This window comes from Talpa europaea, assembly GCF_964194135.1.
Source record: "Talpa europaea genome assembly, chromosome: 15".
Taxonomy (NCBI): domain Eukaryota; kingdom Metazoa; phylum Chordata; class Mammalia; order Eulipotyphla; family Talpidae; genus Talpa; species Talpa europaea.
Window position 1 is genome coordinate 81,964,296 of NC_140083.1, and position 16,003 is coordinate 81,980,298.

The window sequence follows — 16,003 nt, forward strand, 5'->3', positions numbered from 1 at the left end:
CTGGGACGGGGGGACACGTCTCCCCCTTCAAGTAGCCGAGACCAACTTCTAACCTGTGCCGCAGTCGTGGAGGACTCGGGCCAGCCGGGTCGTTTTTTGTCCAAGTGCCTTGGCTGTTCACTCACTGACTAGAACTGAGTCTCTTCATCTTGCAAAACTCTGCCATTCCACTGTATCGGAAACATGCTCAGCCACATTATACTCAGCCGCCTGTGTCTCTCTTCCTTAGGGACAGGGAATCCAGTCTCCCCATCAAATGTGTGCTATTGTTTTTTTGAAGGTTTATTTATGCATACAAGAACTGGTGTGCAGGCCAGAGTGGGTGGGGGTGTTTACCAGAGACAGAGTGGGGAGCAGAACGGGCAGATCTACTGAAATCCACTGCTGAGGGGAGCAGCGGGGAGCCAGGAGAGGTCTGCCGCACCATGTGGGTCAGCTCCCTGGCCGGGGATGGAACTCTTGCTGCAGTGGCTGCAGACAGATTCTTAGTGCTGCATCTTAACCCCTTGTGCCACCAGGGAGGCCTGAATCACATCAGTTTTAATTGGTGGTCGCAATCTACTGTGGTTGCAGACACTGAGACCATTGGAGGGCCTCCCTAGAGGTGCAGGGGTTAAGTCTGCAGTGTATTTCAATCTACCGGTTCTGCTCCCCACTCTGTCTCTGGTGATTCCTCTCACTCCCCACACCTCTGGCCTGTACCCCAGCTCTTATATGCATAAATCAATCTTTAAAAAAAATGTCCTAAAGAACTCAAAATCCAGGAAGGAACAGTGATCAGGCGCATGAATAACTATTAATACGACACATAATTGAACATAAGGAAGGTACAGAGAATCCCAGGGCTCGCTGACTGCCCTGACTCTCTCCTCGGCTCCTCTCCCTCCCTCTCAAACCTTTCTGCAAACCTAGTTCTACGTGACACTTCCCACCCATGCCCATGCTACTGTCTGTACCCATATTTATATAAAGCTCACTCTGGCCTCCCCTGAAACCTGGCTCACCTCCCAGGAGACCTTATTCACCTAGTGCAACCTCTAGCGGCGAATGTTTCTGAATTTCATACACTATTCTGGGAGGTGGGATCTGCATTGTTTTGGGGCCTCAATCCTGTTTCCCAATTGTTACTGTCAGTAAAAATCTCAGTTGTTTTGGAAATGATGTCCACCTGGTAGACTCTCTCTGCCTTCTCTCAGCGCTGCCATTCCTTCATACGTGGACGCGCAACATTTACTGAAGGGTCCGGCGCCCTGACCACTGCTATTGTTCTGTTGGCTTCAGTGTACACAGTTGAGTCATTCAATAAACAGCAGCACAGTTCCTCATTGTGGACACTGCTGTTTTCTTCCCCGATGCCCTTTCCACTCCGCCCCAGTTAGCTGGAGTCCAGCCACCCCAGGGGGCAGGAACACATCCCCGGAGGCCTCATCAACCCTCCTTGCCCCAGGACTTGGCCAATCAAGGCCTGGTATTTCCTGGCCCACAGCGCCTACTTTGAGGGTGGATGGGGCGCGCGTTTCTCTAAGTTGGTCTAGTCAAAGAGAAGAATCAAGTCTAGTGGTCAAGAGACGCTCACTCTCTTCTTCTTGTGGTTTGTGATCGCGGAACCACTGGACCTGAGCCACATCTGGCTCCTGGAGGGGACCCGGGAAGCTAACAAACAAACAGTAGCAAGAGAATTAGAAACTACCCTGAACTTCTGGAATAAAATGAACCCTCCTACCTTGTGCCTATTCAATAACATAAACCAATAAATCCTCTTTTCTTCTTGCAATCAGAAGAACAGAATGAACTCTCCTCAGACCCACTGAACTTCACCTAACTACCCTCAACATGCATTCCCATGGCCGCCTCCGGCTTTCTATCCCTTGAAATTTTCATCTCAAAAGCGTCATTTTCTCCAATTGTGAGATCTGCAACTCTCACCTCCCTGAGCCTCTAGCCTCTTAGAGATTTTCCCTACTTTTTCAATATAAAAGGCAACTTGTATACCTACTCCTTCTTTATGTGACCTGGACCACAAATCCTCTTTCACTCAGACCCTCAGCTCCCTTACTTGCATGTTCATCCATTATCCTTATTCCACAAAACTCCAGTCACTGCCACTCCAGCTGCCTCTTTTCTCCTGCTCGAGGAGCTGAGTACTGCTGGCTGCTGGAAGGAGGAAATCGCTCCCTGTGGGCTGCGCCATTACAAATTCATGACCTTCCATTGCAACCAACCTCCATGCTGCTCAGCACGTTCCTGTGCAGAGAACAGAGGCGGCTCAGCATAGGCCCAAGGAGTACTTACTACCCAGTAAGCCGTCTCCCGTCTTCAGAGCACCCATCTCAAACCTTCACGTCTTTCTCAAGTTACCTTCTCCTACTTCCTCTTCTAATAGCAAATTGAATGACCTCACCCACTTCAGAGTTAAAATAAGAATTCCGGGCCTCCCTGATGGTGCAGGGGTTGAACGCAGCTCTGTGAAGCTGTCCGCAGCCTCTGCAGCGCGGGTTCAGTTCCCGGTCGGCCAGGGAGATACCCACATGGCGCGGCAGACCTCTCCTGTCTCCCAGCTGCTCCCCTCAGCAGTGGATTTTGGTAGATCCACCTGTTCTGCTCCCCACTCTGTCTCTGGTGAATCCTCTCACCCTCCCGCATCTCTGGCCTGTACCCCAGTTCTTGTCTGCATAAATAAATCTTTTTTTTTTAAGGATTCTTTTTCTTTTTTTAAAGATTTATTTATTTATTTATTTATTTATTTATACAAGCACTGGGTACAGTCAGAAGCGCGGGAGGGTGAGAGAATTCACCAGAGCCAGAGCAGGGAGCAGAACAGGCAGAGTGACAAAGTACACTGCTGAGGGGAGCAGCGGATGCAGCAGGAGAGGTCTGTACGCCATGTGGGACCCTCGCCGGCGGCTGGGGATCGAACCGGCGCTGCAGAGGCTGTGGGCAGCCTCCTAGCCCAGTGCTCAACCGCTGCGCCACCGGGGAGGCCCATAAATAAATCTTTAAAAATAAATGAAATGTAAAAATAAATAAAAATAAGAGTTTGATACATGGGAACTCTCTTCCTCGGCACTGCCTACAGACATGGCTGTCTCCCATCTGGCATCAGGGCTGCCCTCAGACCCCTCAGGAACCCCAAGACCATCAACAAGAGGACCAAGAAATTCATCCAGTTTCAGTCAGACCAACATGTCAAAATTAAGCGTAGCAGGCAGCACTCCCTCTGCCCACCTGTGACTATGCAGGTGCTTCTTTTCACCAACTCTCTCCCTCTGCAGGGCAGCAGCCTTCCTGCCTGCCCCTGAGCATGCCGGGAATTCTCACTGACCTCCCTCAGCAGAGGCAGCTCTCCTCACGGCCGCCTGCCTGCAATCATGTGGCCTCTCTCTTAGCAAACCTGTCCCTTTTGGGGCAGCTCTCCCTGCCCGCTGGTGTCTATGCATGCGTCTTTTACTCTTTTGTCCCTTTCCCTAATAAACCTGCCCTTTAAATATTAAAAAAAAGTGTAGCTGGCAGAAGCCCCTGGCATTGACAATAGGGTGCTCAGAAGGTTCCAGGGCCAGATCTTGATGCCCAACACTGGTTATGGGAGAAACAAGAACATAAAGCCCACGCTGTCCAGTGGCTTCCACACGTTCCTGGTCACATCAGGGAGGTGGAAGTGTCGCTGATGTGCAATAAATCTTACCGTGCTGGTGTCGCTCACGGCGGCTCCTCCAAGAACCGCAAAGCTACCGTGGAAAGCGCAGCACAACTGGCCATCCACGCCCAACCCCAGCGCCAGGCCACGCCGCGGAGCACGAACAGCCAGCTGGCGTGGACGCTATCATGTGAATAAAACCACGAAACTGAAAAAAAACAAACACACACAGGAATCTTCAGTCTTTTGAATCCCTAATGTATCTCCCCATCAACATCGTGCTGTTAAGCGTCTGTCCTTAACTCTTCCCTTTTACCCAGAGAGTCATGCATTTTGTAATTTGAGTTCTTGGTACAGGCCAAGCTGTGTTCCGCTTGGCCCTGGCAGACCATGGGTGAGGCGGAGCAGCAGAGGCATAAAAGAAGGGGCAGAGGCATAAAAGATGGAGGCCACAACCTGAGCACAGAGGACATCGGACCCCTTTGCAGAGCTGAAGGCGAGCAGGGGCGGCTCGTACGGGTTTGGCGGGTACAGGCAAGTGCTGCAAGCTGTGCGAGCTTCTGTGTGCCAGTAAGGTTTAGGCTTTATCAAAAGACTAAACATCCTTCCATGGAAGGATATTAAGTAGGGAGATGACAGGATCAAATATATGACTATGAAAGCTGGGAGGACCTGTGTTAGCTTCTTCTCTCTGCTTTCCAGTAGCCTAAAAATATTTCAAACAGATTCCCTGGCCCTACAACAGACACAGAGTCAGAATCTCTGAGGCACAGTCTGGAAGATTGTGAGCTTACAAAGCTCCTAGGAGATTCTGTAGACAGTTAAGACTGAGAATCACATTTTGAACATAGCTTAGAATACTATTCTAGAACATTTCCAAAAATGAGAGCAGCGCGCTGTAGCGGCAGGAAGGGCACAGGTCAGGTTCTCTATGATCCTGTGCAGGCGGGTGGAGGAGGGGACTCCTGGAGCCCTCGGTGGCTTTTTCAGGGTTTTATTGCGTTTACCAGGCAGGCAGGCTGCGGGGCCGGGAGGCTGGCAGGTCTCCCAGCCCCCGGTGAGTCTTCACTCTTTCTGGGCTCTCTGGCCTTCTCCCGGGGCGTCCCCGCTCTCTGTCACTGTTCTCCTTCTGGTGGTTCTGCTCGTTCAGTTCCTCTGGCGTCCCGTGAAGCCGCCCTCAGGAGCCCAGTCTCTCAGCCCAGGTGTACCCACCTACGCACACCCACGCCCCCCTCCAGGTGCCGCCATCATCCATCCTAATGGCGGGAGGGCAGGAAGGCCTGACCATCATTTACCCTACACATTCTTAACACACTTTTTTTTTTTGTTTATATCTTGCATCTAATAAGGGTCTTCAAAATGGCACTTAGAAAGGACTATATTTATAAGCTACGTAAATATCGTAACACATCATCCTCTCTCTTTATCATGGGAACCCACTTGCTGGTCAAAGTGCCAGACATCTTCCTTAACAAATCCCTTCCTATTCACTTAGGGAACAGTATTCTCTCTACAGAAATGATTATCTAAACATATTAACTAGTGCTTAAAGAGTCAGTTCAGCTGGATAGGATGAACTACAGTAATTCAAGTTACTGAGACTAAAATTAGAAGTAAGTATGCAATTCCTAAGAACACAGAAATCACACAGGTGGGGCAGGGCAGGCATTTGTTACAGAAAAGCTACACTCACGAAGGCTAAGTCACCTATGCCCAATTAAGATCACGTTCAGCTCAGTCTGCATTAGGATTAAGAGACAGGAACAGCACAGAAAATGAAGCACAGTTCTCCACCTTGCATTTGCCAGTGGTCTCTATCTTTCCTCCTTGCACTACTTCTCTACAAAAACAGACCAAAATGCTAGAAAGTATAGCTGATACCATAACCCTTCTAACTAGCAAAGTGCCAAAAGTGGTTTCCAGCCAGAGGAGGAGGGGAAAAAACCAAATAGATCTTATCTTTAAATCAACTTCTGTGCAGGCAATGAAAGACGCAGAAAGACATCTGTGGGGGCAACGAGTCTTCTAACCAAACACAGGAGAAATGTATTCCTTTCTGCTCTCTTCATGCCTAGTGATCCTTAGTGGATGGAAAGCAGAAAATACCAAGCACCTCATTATGTAAGCAAGATTAGAGGAGCCCTATTTACATAAACCACTTACTCTGTGCCCAGCCCATTCGATCTTGCAAACGTGAACACATCCCATCCTCCCAACAGCCCTAGGAGGTCAGTTTTGTCCTTATTTTACTGAGGCAGAGAGAACTAACTTGTTAAGAGGTTACCAGAAACCACCTGGCAGAACCTGGCTTCCAATCGGAGGGCGCTGCTCTGAGCCCAGGCATTAGCACCCCCCATGCTGCCTCTGAGATAATTTAGCGCCTTCATGCAGTGCTGGCGTGCGAGGCCTCCAGGGACGGCTAACATCCTCCCCCTCCTATTTTTTTGCACGACCCATTTCTAGTTTCCCAGGAAACTGCCCAATGAGCAACGTCACTTACTGCCCATAACATCCACTGTGACTCACCCCCCAGACCTCCGCGGTCTTCTACTCTGACCCACTCCCAGCAGGACCGTGCACCCCCGCGCCCCAGCAAGAGCTGCGCCCCAGGGCAAGGGATGGCGGGCCTGCGGCTGATTTCCTCCAGGGGCGGCGACCTTTGATAACCGTGTGGGGGAAGGAGGCGTCCTGGGCTGGCCGGTGCTCAGGGTAAGGGCTGGAGAGCCCAGTGGGTTCCAAGGAGCCCCGTGAGGACCTGGCAGGGCAGCTGCGGTCGAGTATGAGGACGCGCCCTCCCGGGGGAGGCTTGGGAAAGTAACGGGGCTTCATTGTAAACCCTAATATCCACTTCCACTACCAGCTCATTAAAAAATAACTTTGGGGGCCTCCCTGGCGGCGCAAAGGGTTGCGCCTCTGCAGCACGAGTTCGATCCCCAGAAAGGGAGCTCCCCACAGGGCGGAGCAGACCTCTCCTGTCTCCCCGCTGCTCCCCTCCGCAGTGGGTTTCAGTCAGCCTGCCTGTTCTGCTCCCCGCTCTGTCTCTGGTGGGTCCTCTCTTACCCCCCCGCACCTCTGGCCTGCACCCCCGTTCTTGTATGCATATTTTTAAAAAAACTTAAAAAAAGTAACTTTGGAGTTAGTGTTCCAAGTCACACAGCCACTGTTCCTGGTCAAGCCGCGAGAGGAAGCCAGAGACCGCCCCACTCCCCGCGGGGGGGCCGCGCCGCCCCCCCCCGCCCCCCCCCGGCCCCCGCCGCAGGCCCAGCCGCCCGGCTCCGGGCTCTCGCCCCAGGGCCCCCAGGCGACAGCCCGCCCACGCTCGAGGGCCCGACGGGGCGAGACTCCGGGCGCCCCCGCGCGCCGCAGGGTCAGGGGTGAGGACGGTAACTGCCTTTTAGTTCCGGGACAAGAGCCGCAGCCGGGGGCGCCTGAGTCACCAACCGCCGCCGCTGCCGGAAGCCGCTGCACCCCGCCCTGCGCCGGCCGGGGAGAGGCGCTTCCCGTGAGCCCCCGGGCGCCCGAGGACTACAACTCCCGGCAAGCCCCGCGGCCGCCGCAGTTAACCCTTGAGGGCCCGCGGCCGCCTGGCACCGCCCCCCACCCCCTCTGCCCCTCACCTGGACCTGCAGGGTGAGTTTTAGGGGTGGTGGTGGTGTGTGTGGTGCGGTGGGGGTGTGTGTGTGTGTGTGTGTGTGAGTGTGAGAGAGACACACACACACACACTCCGGGCAGGAGGGATGAGTGATTTTCCTAAAACGGGACAATTTGCAGTGATGACACTCAGATGCTTTGTGCCAGTGGAGACCCAGTATCAACTCTGAGTCGGGGTTTTTCATATGCACCTGGTGGGGGTGCGCGCCCCTGGAGCCCACAGGACCTCCCCATCCTTTTGGATTAGAGATTTTAGAATTTAGACCCTTTGCCTGTTAGTGTGACCATCCCCCTGGTGACGCCACGGAGTCCCTCGGGCTCAGCAGGCGCCCTTTGACTTCCAAGACCACGGTCTCTGGAAAAGGTTTTCTTCCTCGAAGTGTGGGTGGTGGGTGTAAAACGAGATCTTGCCCCCACCCCCTCCCCTGAAGATACACGGGGTGCAGCCGCGGTGGGCAGCATGGATGTCTTTCTCTGTGGTGCACACACAGCTCCAGTTCTGGCTGCGAGGGCGGGAGCTAAGGACTCTTAAGTATCCCGGATTATCAGGCTGGGGTTCAGGAACAGTTCTCCTGTTCCTCATTCATGGGGGGGGGGGGGAATGGATGAGCTGCTGATTGTTCTTCACCTTTTACTGCTCCAAGACCCCACTTTATCCCAGCTCACAAGGCCCTTCCCTGCCTTAGCTTTCATGAATCTAAAAGGCCTACTGTGCCAGAGTTAAGGGCTGCTCTGAGTCAGGGTTAAGGGCCTCCCGTGCCAGAATCCCCTTCTTTGCCTCCCTCCTACCTCATTGTCACAGGCAAGCATCCTAATCCTCATGGGGAATTTAACTCCCCTACTCTGAGCAGTCTCTGGCTTCCTCCCCCTACCCCCAAGGGGCCATTGTTCTGGCTAGTGGTTTGGGCTGGGTGGACAGAAGAGAAAGACCTTGGGTGAGGGAACTAAGCCTTTGGAGGCCAGGGGAGCTAGGGCAGGCTGGAGCTCTCCTCTGCCTCTCCCTCCCCACTGCCAGCTGGCTCTCTGTCCCTGCCCCCGCCCCTTGACATCCCAGACTCCCTGACTATTTAAACAGAGATGGGTGCCCCCATCGGCACACTGTCCTCTGGCCACTGGACATCATGCCTCCCAAGAAGGATGTACCCGTGAAGAAACCAGCAGGGCCCTCTGTCTCCAAACCTGCTGCCAGGCCAGCACCAGGGACCCCTCTAGCCAAGGGCAAGGCTGAGCCCACGCCAGCTGTCCCCCTGACTCCCGGAAAAACCCAAGAGCCCCCCATCGATCTCTCCAAAGTGGCGGTGAGTCTCCAGAAAGTGAGGAGAGAATTTGGAGGGGGTGGTACAGCCTAGGGAATGAGGGGGTATCTAGAAAGTGGGGTATCAGTGAACACTGGAATGATATTAGAGGCTCCTCTTCGTCCTCCATTTGGAAGCATTGGGGTTAGTGACTCTGCTGGAGTCTGTTGTTTTCTCTAACCTGTAGCACGGATTTGTGTGTGTGCGCACCACACACGCACACATTCCCACTGATCCCCTGCTGGAGACAGGGATGGTGAGATGGGGAACATCTGGGTTCTGGGGACAGTTAGTTTCAGGGTGAAGGGAAGGAGCTGCTGCGTGACTATGCAGCTCTAAAGGCCACAGCTCTGAAGTCCAGAAGGGAAGGCTGAAGAGGACAGACTTGTTAGACAATCACAGCTGGGGGCCAGGGGTAAATTTAGCCTTTGTTCAGCCCCCAGTTATGTGAGAGATGCAGGGCCCAGGGCACTGGAGGGAGGGGAACAGGTGGATGGGATTAAGCCTGTTCTCAGGAAACCCTCCCCCCTATAATTCCTCCTCTTGGGATTTCCCCAAGGTCCAGAGCTGGGACTAGGACTAAGGTGGCTGGATTCCCATTCTGGTCCCTTCAGGCCCCTCCCCAGAAGCGGCTGCCATTTGGCTGGGAGGAGCACTGGAGAGATTTGAACGAGCCCTGTCATCCCTTCTCACCTGCTCTTTTCTTCCACAGATCGAGTTTAACAAGGACCAGCTGGAAGGTGAGGAGAAGCTGGTCCCCTCAGCCCACTATCAAGCCCCACGTCGGATCTTCGTCGGAGCTTCTTTCTAGTCCCCTAACTTTGGTCCTGACCTTGAAACCTCCCACACTAGTCCTCTGTTATGCTCATCGCTAGCACATAGTTTCTGAGCCTCCTTTCTGTCTGGGGGTGATGGGAACCCCTGGCCAATGTTGACCCTTCTTTCTACTTCAGAGTTCAAGGAGGCCTTTGAGCTGTTTGACCGAGTAGGGGATGGCAAGATCCTGTACAGCCAGTGTGGGGACTTGATGAGGGCCCTGGGCCAGAATCCTACGAATGCTGAGGTGCACAAGGTCCTGGGGAACCCCAAGAATGATGGTAAGGAGATCCCTAGAAAAACATGGATTTTCATTTGGGTGGTGGAACTGAGGAAAGTTGGTTTGGTGACAAAGGATGCTGGGGTGGGTCTTAGGACTTCAAACACCGACCAGGGTCAGGAAAGCCTCTTGAATGTGGAACAGGATGAAGCCTTCATGGCGGGGGTGGGAGCTGGGTTCCCGTTGATGCTCCAGTGACCGCCCCCTCACCTCTCAAACCTCCAGAGCTGAAGTCCCGGCGTGTAGACTTTGAGACTTTCCTGCCCATGCTCCAGGCGGTGGCGAAGAACCGGGACCAAGGCACATATGAAGACTACCTGGAGGGGCTTCGGGTGTTTGACAAGGAAGGGAACGGCAAAATCATGGGAGCAGAGCTCAGACACGTCCTCACCACCCTGGGTGAGGCAGGGGCCAAGCTTGTGGGGAGAAGAGGAGGGACAAGAGGGGTGGCCAAACAGGCAGGGCCAGGGAGGGATTACTGTCCTGTCCGTCGTCGTCGTGGCCAAGAGATGGAAGTCATAGCCCTGGGGCAGAATCTGAAGAGCTTCCTCCTGTGGAGGCCAAGGCAGAGAGGCACACAGATGCGTCCCAGGGGGCAGAGGAAAAGGGATGAGGAGGGAGATCTGTTTCTGTAGTGGGAGTGTTATACGCACAGGGGAAATGTGGACACGAGGGCTAACAAGCAGCAGGTTTAGTGCACCAGTGCTGGGCCTCCCTGGGTGTGCAGGGGTTAGAGACACAGCGCTATCAAGCTACAGGCAGCCAGTGCAGCGAGTTCGAGGCAGGGATTTTGATCCCAGGCCAGGGAGATGACCCAAGGGTGCAACAGACCTCTCATGTCTCCCTGTTGCGCCCCTCAGCAGTAGATCCCCGTTCTCCTCACTCTGCTCTGGTGAATCCTCTCACCCCCACACACCTCTGGCCTACACCCCAGCACTTGTATGCATACATAAATAAATCTTTGAAAGAAAGAAAGAAAGAAGGAAGGAAAAAAAAAAAAAAAGCTCCGGTGCTGACTCAGCGGATTCGCATCGGGAGGCCGAGCCCGTGTGCAGGACGTCAGGGCTTCGATGCACCTTCAGGCTCCGCAAGGTTGGGGGGTTTGCACTGAGCTGGGCCTGGGCAGAGGACGGGGCCTCATAGCAAGAGGCGAGGCGTACGGCTGCACACCGAGGGTGCGACAAGGGTCAGTGGTCGCGGGACCCCAGGGCCACCCCTCGCGGGTACCTGGTCTAACACAGGCGGGGTTCCCACCGCGGACCGCGCGGCCTGCGGCTCTCAGGCTGCCGCTCTCGGGTCCCTCGCTTCAGGGGAGCGGCTCGTGCTCCGGGAGGCGGGGTGACTGGACCCCGGGACTCAGCCCCGGCGGTCAGGCTGCCCAGGGCTAATGCCCGGAGCTAGGTCAGGGGCACCCCTCGGGCCGGGCACCCCTCGGGCCGGGGTTCTTGGGGACAGGCCGGGGGAGGTGCAGGCGGGGCTGAGCCGCTGCGTCTGCGCTCAGGAGAGAAGATGACTGAGGAGGAGGTGGACACGGTCCTGGCGGGACACGAAGACAGCAACGGCTGCGTCAACTACGAAGGTGACGGCGGGGGGGGCCCGGGGAGGCCCGGGGACGGGGGGGGGCGGGGGCCGCGGCGTGGGAGGCCGGGGGGCGTGGGGGGCCCGGGGAGGCCGGGGGGCGTGGGGGGCGGGGGGGGCCCGGGGAGGCCGGGGGGCGTGGGGGGCCGCGGCGTGGGAGGCCGGGGGGCGTGGGGGGCCGCGGCGTGGGAGGCCGGGGGGCGTGGGGGGCGGGGGCCGCGGCGTGGCGCGCGGCCGGCCGCCCGGGCTGAGGGAGGTGCCCGTCGGGGTGCGGGCTGTGACCCCGCTCTGTCTGCAGCTTTCCTGAAGCACATCCTGAGCGTCTGAGCGCCGCGGCCGCGCCCCCGCCCCGGCTGTACCCCGGCCCGGCTGTACCCCGCCCCGGCGCGGAGAAGCAGAGGCGCGGCGGGCCCCGAGCGGCGGAGGCCCCGCGCGCCGACCTCCCCTCCCGCGCCCGCCGCAGAGCCCGCCGCGGCGCAATAAAGAGCTGCCGCTCCCGCCCCGCAGACTGTGGCTTTCTTCCGCGCCGGGGCGGGCCCGGGGGGGGCGGGGCCGCGGCGGGGGCGCCGGGGCGGGGGGGCCGGGGCGGGGGGGGCCGGGTCGCCGGGGCGGGGGCCGGGGCGGGGGCCGGGGCGGGGGCCCGGGGCGGGGACCGGGGGCGCCGGGGCGGGGGCTGGGGCGGGGGCCGGGCGCAGGGGCGGGGGCGCCGGGGCGGGGACCGGGGGCGCCGGGGCGGGGGCCGGGGCGGGGGCGCCGGGGCGGGGGCTGGGGCGGGGGCCGGGCGCAGGGGCGGGGGCGCCGGGGCCGGGGCCGGGGCGGGGGCGCCGGGGCGGGGCCGGGGCGGGGCAGGCGCTCCTTCCCCGGCCCGCAGCGCCGCCCTGCCGGCCGCTGGGTAGGACCCCGCACCCGCCCACCCCCGATCCCGCGACCCCCCGCGTCCCCGGTCCCCCCGACACCCTGACCCCGCGCCCCGCCGGGCCCCGCCGCACCCCCCGCCCCGCGCCTCAGGCGGGGCTGCCGGGAAGGGCGGAGGCCGCGGCCCCGCCCGGCGCTCCCCGGCGGCGGCCCCGCCCGCGCGGGCCGGGCCCGGGCGCCCATTGGCTGGCGCGCGGTGACGTCACCGGCGCCCGGCGCCCAGGGCTGGGCCGGAGTCGGAGCCATTTCTGCAGGGGAAGGACTCGCGGAGCGGAGCGGCCAAGATGGTGGGAGCCGGGCCCCGGGAGGAGGCGCGGGCAGAGCGGGTGGGGGTGAGGAGACGGCGGAGGAGGGCAGAGGCGACCCTGGGCCTGGACGGGGGGCCGGGGGCTCGGAAGTCTGACGTCCGGCCCCGCGGGGAAGCGTCTGCCGCACGGAGCGGGGCTGGCGGGGCGGGGGCGACGCTTGGGGTGGGCGCGCGCTGACCGCCCCTCTTCTCTGGGCAGTGCGACTTCACCGAGGACCAGACCGCAGGTAGGCGATCCCCGCCCCCTGAGGCCCTGCTTAGGGAGAGGCCCCCCCCGCACCTATTCCCTGACGCCTTCCTGCCGTCTCTTACGCACCCCAGGGGAGCACCCCTGGGGGCCCTGCTCCCTCCTCCTGGGTCTTCCGTTTTCTTTTCTCACGTTCTTCCCACCCTCCCTCTCCACTCTAGATCTGGGCCCCCCGCACTGGTGAGTTGAGGGGTGTGAGTGTGTGTGTGACAACTCGCTCCCCTGACGCCTGCTGTGCACTAAGCTGCCTGCGCCTGACCCTTCTTCAGCTCCTCCTGCCTTTGCTCTCCAGCTGCGCGCTCCCCCCACCCCCAGCCTGGAACTGTGAAGCTTGTTAAGAGCAGCGAGCGGCTGTTTTGGGAAAACGGGGACAGGCAGATTGCTGAGGACACGTCTTTGTAGCTGTGGCCTCGGAAAGGTCTTTTTCTGCACATGAAGGGGGCGAGGTGGCAGGCTGCAGTGACCCCCGGCGCAGGCCGCGGCTCCCACTTCCTTATAAGGACAAGGCCCGGACTGGGCGGTGGCAAATTCCTGCCCGAGTAGTGCGGGAGGCTGGGCTGGCTTGCAGCGGGCAGAGGGGGTGTGTACCCCGCCAGCGTGGGGGAGGCAGGCTTTGCCTTTCCCTGGGACACCTGAGTGTGGAGGGGCACCGATCCCTCTTAGTGGACTTGGGTGTACAGCGTACAGATACCTGGTTTCCTCAGCCGATCCAAGTCAGGTGGCAGTAGGGCTGCGGCGGGGCTTGGGCTACTCTGAACTCCAGGCGCTGATGTTTCTCTGACTCCTCAGAGTTCAAGGAGGCCTTCCAGCTGTTTGACCGAACAGGGGATGGCAAGATCCTGTACAGCCAGTGTGGGGATGTCATGAGGGCCCTGGGCCAGAACCCCACCAACGCCGAAGTGCTCAAGGTTCTGGGGAACCCCAAGAGTGATGGTGAGGATCCTCAAGGGCACCTCCTCAATTGGGAATGGGCCTAGCGTTTTTAAGCTAAAAGCTTCCCTTTATGTTCTTAGGTCGCAAACCAAACCAGGTCCCTTCTTAACTAGCCAGTTCCCCAGATTTCCCCCGCTGCGTGTGGAAACTGGCTTGGTGACCCCTGTGATCCCCTCACGCCTGGGATTTTTTTCCCTCCTCCTCCATGGCAGAGATGAATGTGAAGGTGCTGGACTTTGAGCACTTCCTGCCCATGCTGCAGACAGTGGCCAAGAACAAGGACCAGGGCACCTATGAAGACTACGTGGAAGGCCTTCGGGTGTTCGACAAAGAAGGGAACGGCACGGTCATGGGTGCTGAAATCCGCCATGTTCTTGTCACACTGGGTAAAGTGAGCTTAGGTGCCACCTGATACACCTCATCGGCCACCCGATCCCAAAAATGCTTAGTGCTTCCTTTCCCTCTGCAGGCGAGAAGATGACAGAGGAGGAAGTGGAGATGCTGGTGGCAGGGCACGAGGACAGCAATGGTTGTATCAACTATGAAGGTGAGGGATGAGCGGGGCTTCTGCGGAGAAGACAGCCGTAGGAGGCGGGCCAAGCGCAGTATTTTGGGGTTTCCTTGCCCCCCAGCTTGGGCTCCAAAAAGTGCTAGGGGGCAAGGGGCAGGGCCCAGCGCAGCCCAGGGAGCGGGCGGTGGGTGGGGGTGAGGCAGGAAAGGGTGATGTGTGCGCGGAGGGTGGGGAATGGGAGTAAGTGGAATGTCTGTCTTCCCACCACCTGACCCCTTCACCCCATTGTGTCTTGTCTTCACCATCAATGTCTCTTCCTTCCTGCAGCGTTTGTGAGGCATATCCTGTCGGGGTGACTGGCCTGTGGGGCGGGTACGGCTCCTCCCAGCCTCCCCTTCTCTAGTTGGCCTCCCCGGTGTTCTTCCCAGCCTTTGCTCTCTAGCCCTGCCCTCCCCTACTACCATCTGACTTCCTCCCGGCATGTTTCTGCATGGAGCTGACGGGGGTGGGGGTGGGGGGCTCCAAGAGGAAGGAGGCCTGGGGGTATGGTACCTCCTCTACTAAAAACGGGATCTGAGAGGACCTGGTGCTGGTGTCCGGGGACAGGCGAGTACCCATCTTGCTTTCGGGGCGGTCCCCTGGCCCAGAGCATGGTTGGCACAGGAGGGTGGGTTGTGCCTACTCTGCTGCTATAGCTGAAATCTTTTCCCCTTCTGCTGGGCAGCTTGGAGGTACCGTAACCCAAAACCCTGTCTTCTCCTGCCAGCGGCTGACAGTAGCTATAGGTGTAGTTGAAAACTTCTCTGCCTCTGCTGTGTTCCTGCTGCTCAAGGCGGGGCGGGGTGGTGGTGGTGGGGGACTAACAGCTGGCGGGAGGGAAGCTAGGGGCAGAGAGCTGGTCAGACTCAAGGTGGCTCCAGCAAACCAACCTCAAGGTTGGCTGTGTAGGCGAGTTCCTTAGGCTACCTTTGTGGTCTGTGGTCTCCTGGCCCCTGGTGGACCCTCCCCGTGGTCCTGCTCCCTGGTTCACCCCTCTCTCCTTTCCACAGAGCTCGTCCGCATGGTGCTGAATGGCTAAGAACATTCCCAGTATGCCCAGAGTGTTCCCTGTGAGACTGCATCCCCTGTGAGGCCCCAGAGGCTCCCTAGGCTCTAGTCACGGCACCTTCCCCAGCTTGCCTCTCGGATGATGTCTGCTGTCAGCATTCACCAAATAAACTGTCTTTTCTATGCCCTTCAGTTCAGTGCTGCTTTCCTTTCTGAGCAGGGTGAAGGGGCTGAAGGTGAGACAGACCAGGGTCAAATGAACCAGGGGGTGGGGAGAGTGGGGAAGGGCCTCCAGGGGCCATCTTTGCCTCATTGGAGAAGTACTGGCCCCATCACTGATGCTATACAAAGGGGTACGTCTTGGGGGCTTAGGGGAGCCACGAATTCCTGCAGGACCCAAGGCCTGGCACTGCCCTCTCCTACCATCTGATTTCCTCCTTGTTCCATCCTTAGGAGAGGCTAAGGCCTCTCCTACCTCTCATTCCCCAGCCACTCAAGGCCTTTCTCGTGGTGGGAAGCTGACATTGTTTATTGGCGCTAAAAGCCAGGCTCTATTAGCACCGCCTGAGCCTGCCCCCGAGCAGGGTTGGGGACCAGCAAGAACAGTGAGTGGTGCTTGCCTTCTCCCTGCCTAATAAGGGAAGGAATGAAGCCACTGCTTCTGGAAGGGTAAATATACAAACTCCCCAGGTTGTGCAGATCCTTCTGAGTCTGTGACAGCTATTTTTGGGCCAAGTGGGAGCCTCTGCCCCATCCCAGCGTCGACAGCTGTGCTGCGGGCAGCCTGCT

General features: G+C 58.2%; 2 protein-coding genes across 4 annotated transcripts; both read left to right on the top strand.

Annotated features, from left to right (window-relative positions):
* The first annotated feature begins 7,242 nt into the window (after positions 1-7,242).
* Positions 7,243-11,748, top strand: MYL6B (myosin light chain 6B). The gene is made up of 7 exons (XM_084255054.1): positions 7,243-7,264; positions 8,361-8,583; positions 9,293-9,320; positions 9,534-9,677; positions 9,902-10,075; positions 11,178-11,255; positions 11,553-11,748. The coding sequence occupies exons 2-7, from the start codon at positions 8,407-8,409 to the stop codon at positions 11,579-11,581; spliced, it is 630 nt and encodes a 209-aa protein (XP_084111180.1). The 5' UTR covers positions 7,243-7,264; positions 8,361-8,406; the 3' UTR covers positions 11,582-11,748.
* A 645-nt stretch (positions 11,749-12,393) lies between these two features.
* MYL6 (myosin light chain 6) lies at positions 12,394-15,411 on the top strand. Of its 3 annotated transcripts, none has more exons than XM_084255055.1 (7): positions 12,394-12,456; positions 12,676-12,703; positions 13,513-13,656; positions 13,869-14,042; positions 14,126-14,203; positions 14,495-14,539; positions 15,217-15,411. In XM_084255055.1, the coding sequence occupies exons 1-6, from the start codon at positions 12,454-12,456 to the stop codon at positions 14,521-14,523; spliced, it is 456 nt and encodes a 151-aa protein (XP_084111181.1). In that variant the 5' UTR covers positions 12,394-12,453; the 3' UTR covers positions 14,524-14,539; positions 15,217-15,411. The 3 variants fall into 3 exon arrangements, with proteins under 3 accessions (XP_084111181.1, XP_084111182.1, XP_084111183.1); XM_084255057.1 differs by lacking the exon at positions 12,394-12,456 and adding an exon at positions 12,885-12,903; XM_084255056.1 differs by lacking the exon at positions 14,495-14,539.
* The last annotated feature ends 592 nt before the right edge of the window (positions 15,412-16,003 follow it).

Bases quoted from the DNA above. Each gene is read 5' to 3' on its own strand.
- MYL6B (XM_084255054.1), top strand. From the start codon at position 8,407: ATGCCTCCCAAGAAGGATGTACCCGTGAAGAAACCAGCAGGGCCCTCT. The intron at 9,321-9,533 runs GTGAGGAGAAGC...TTTCTACTTCAG, and splicing joins TAACAAGGACCAGCTGGAAG to AGTTCAAGGAGGCCTTTGAG. The intron at 10,076-11,177 runs GTGAGGCAGGGG...GTCTGCGCTCAG, and splicing joins ACACGTCCTCACCACCCTGG to GAGAGAAGATGACTGAGGAG.
- MYL6 (XM_084255055.1), top strand. The intron at 13,657-13,868 runs GTGAGGATCCTC...CCTCCATGGCAG, and splicing joins GGGGAACCCCAAGAGTGATG to AGATGAATGTGAAGGTGCTG. The intron at 14,043-14,125 runs GTAAAGTGAGCT...TTCCCTCTGCAG, and splicing joins CCATGTTCTTGTCACACTGG to GCGAGAAGATGACAGAGGAG.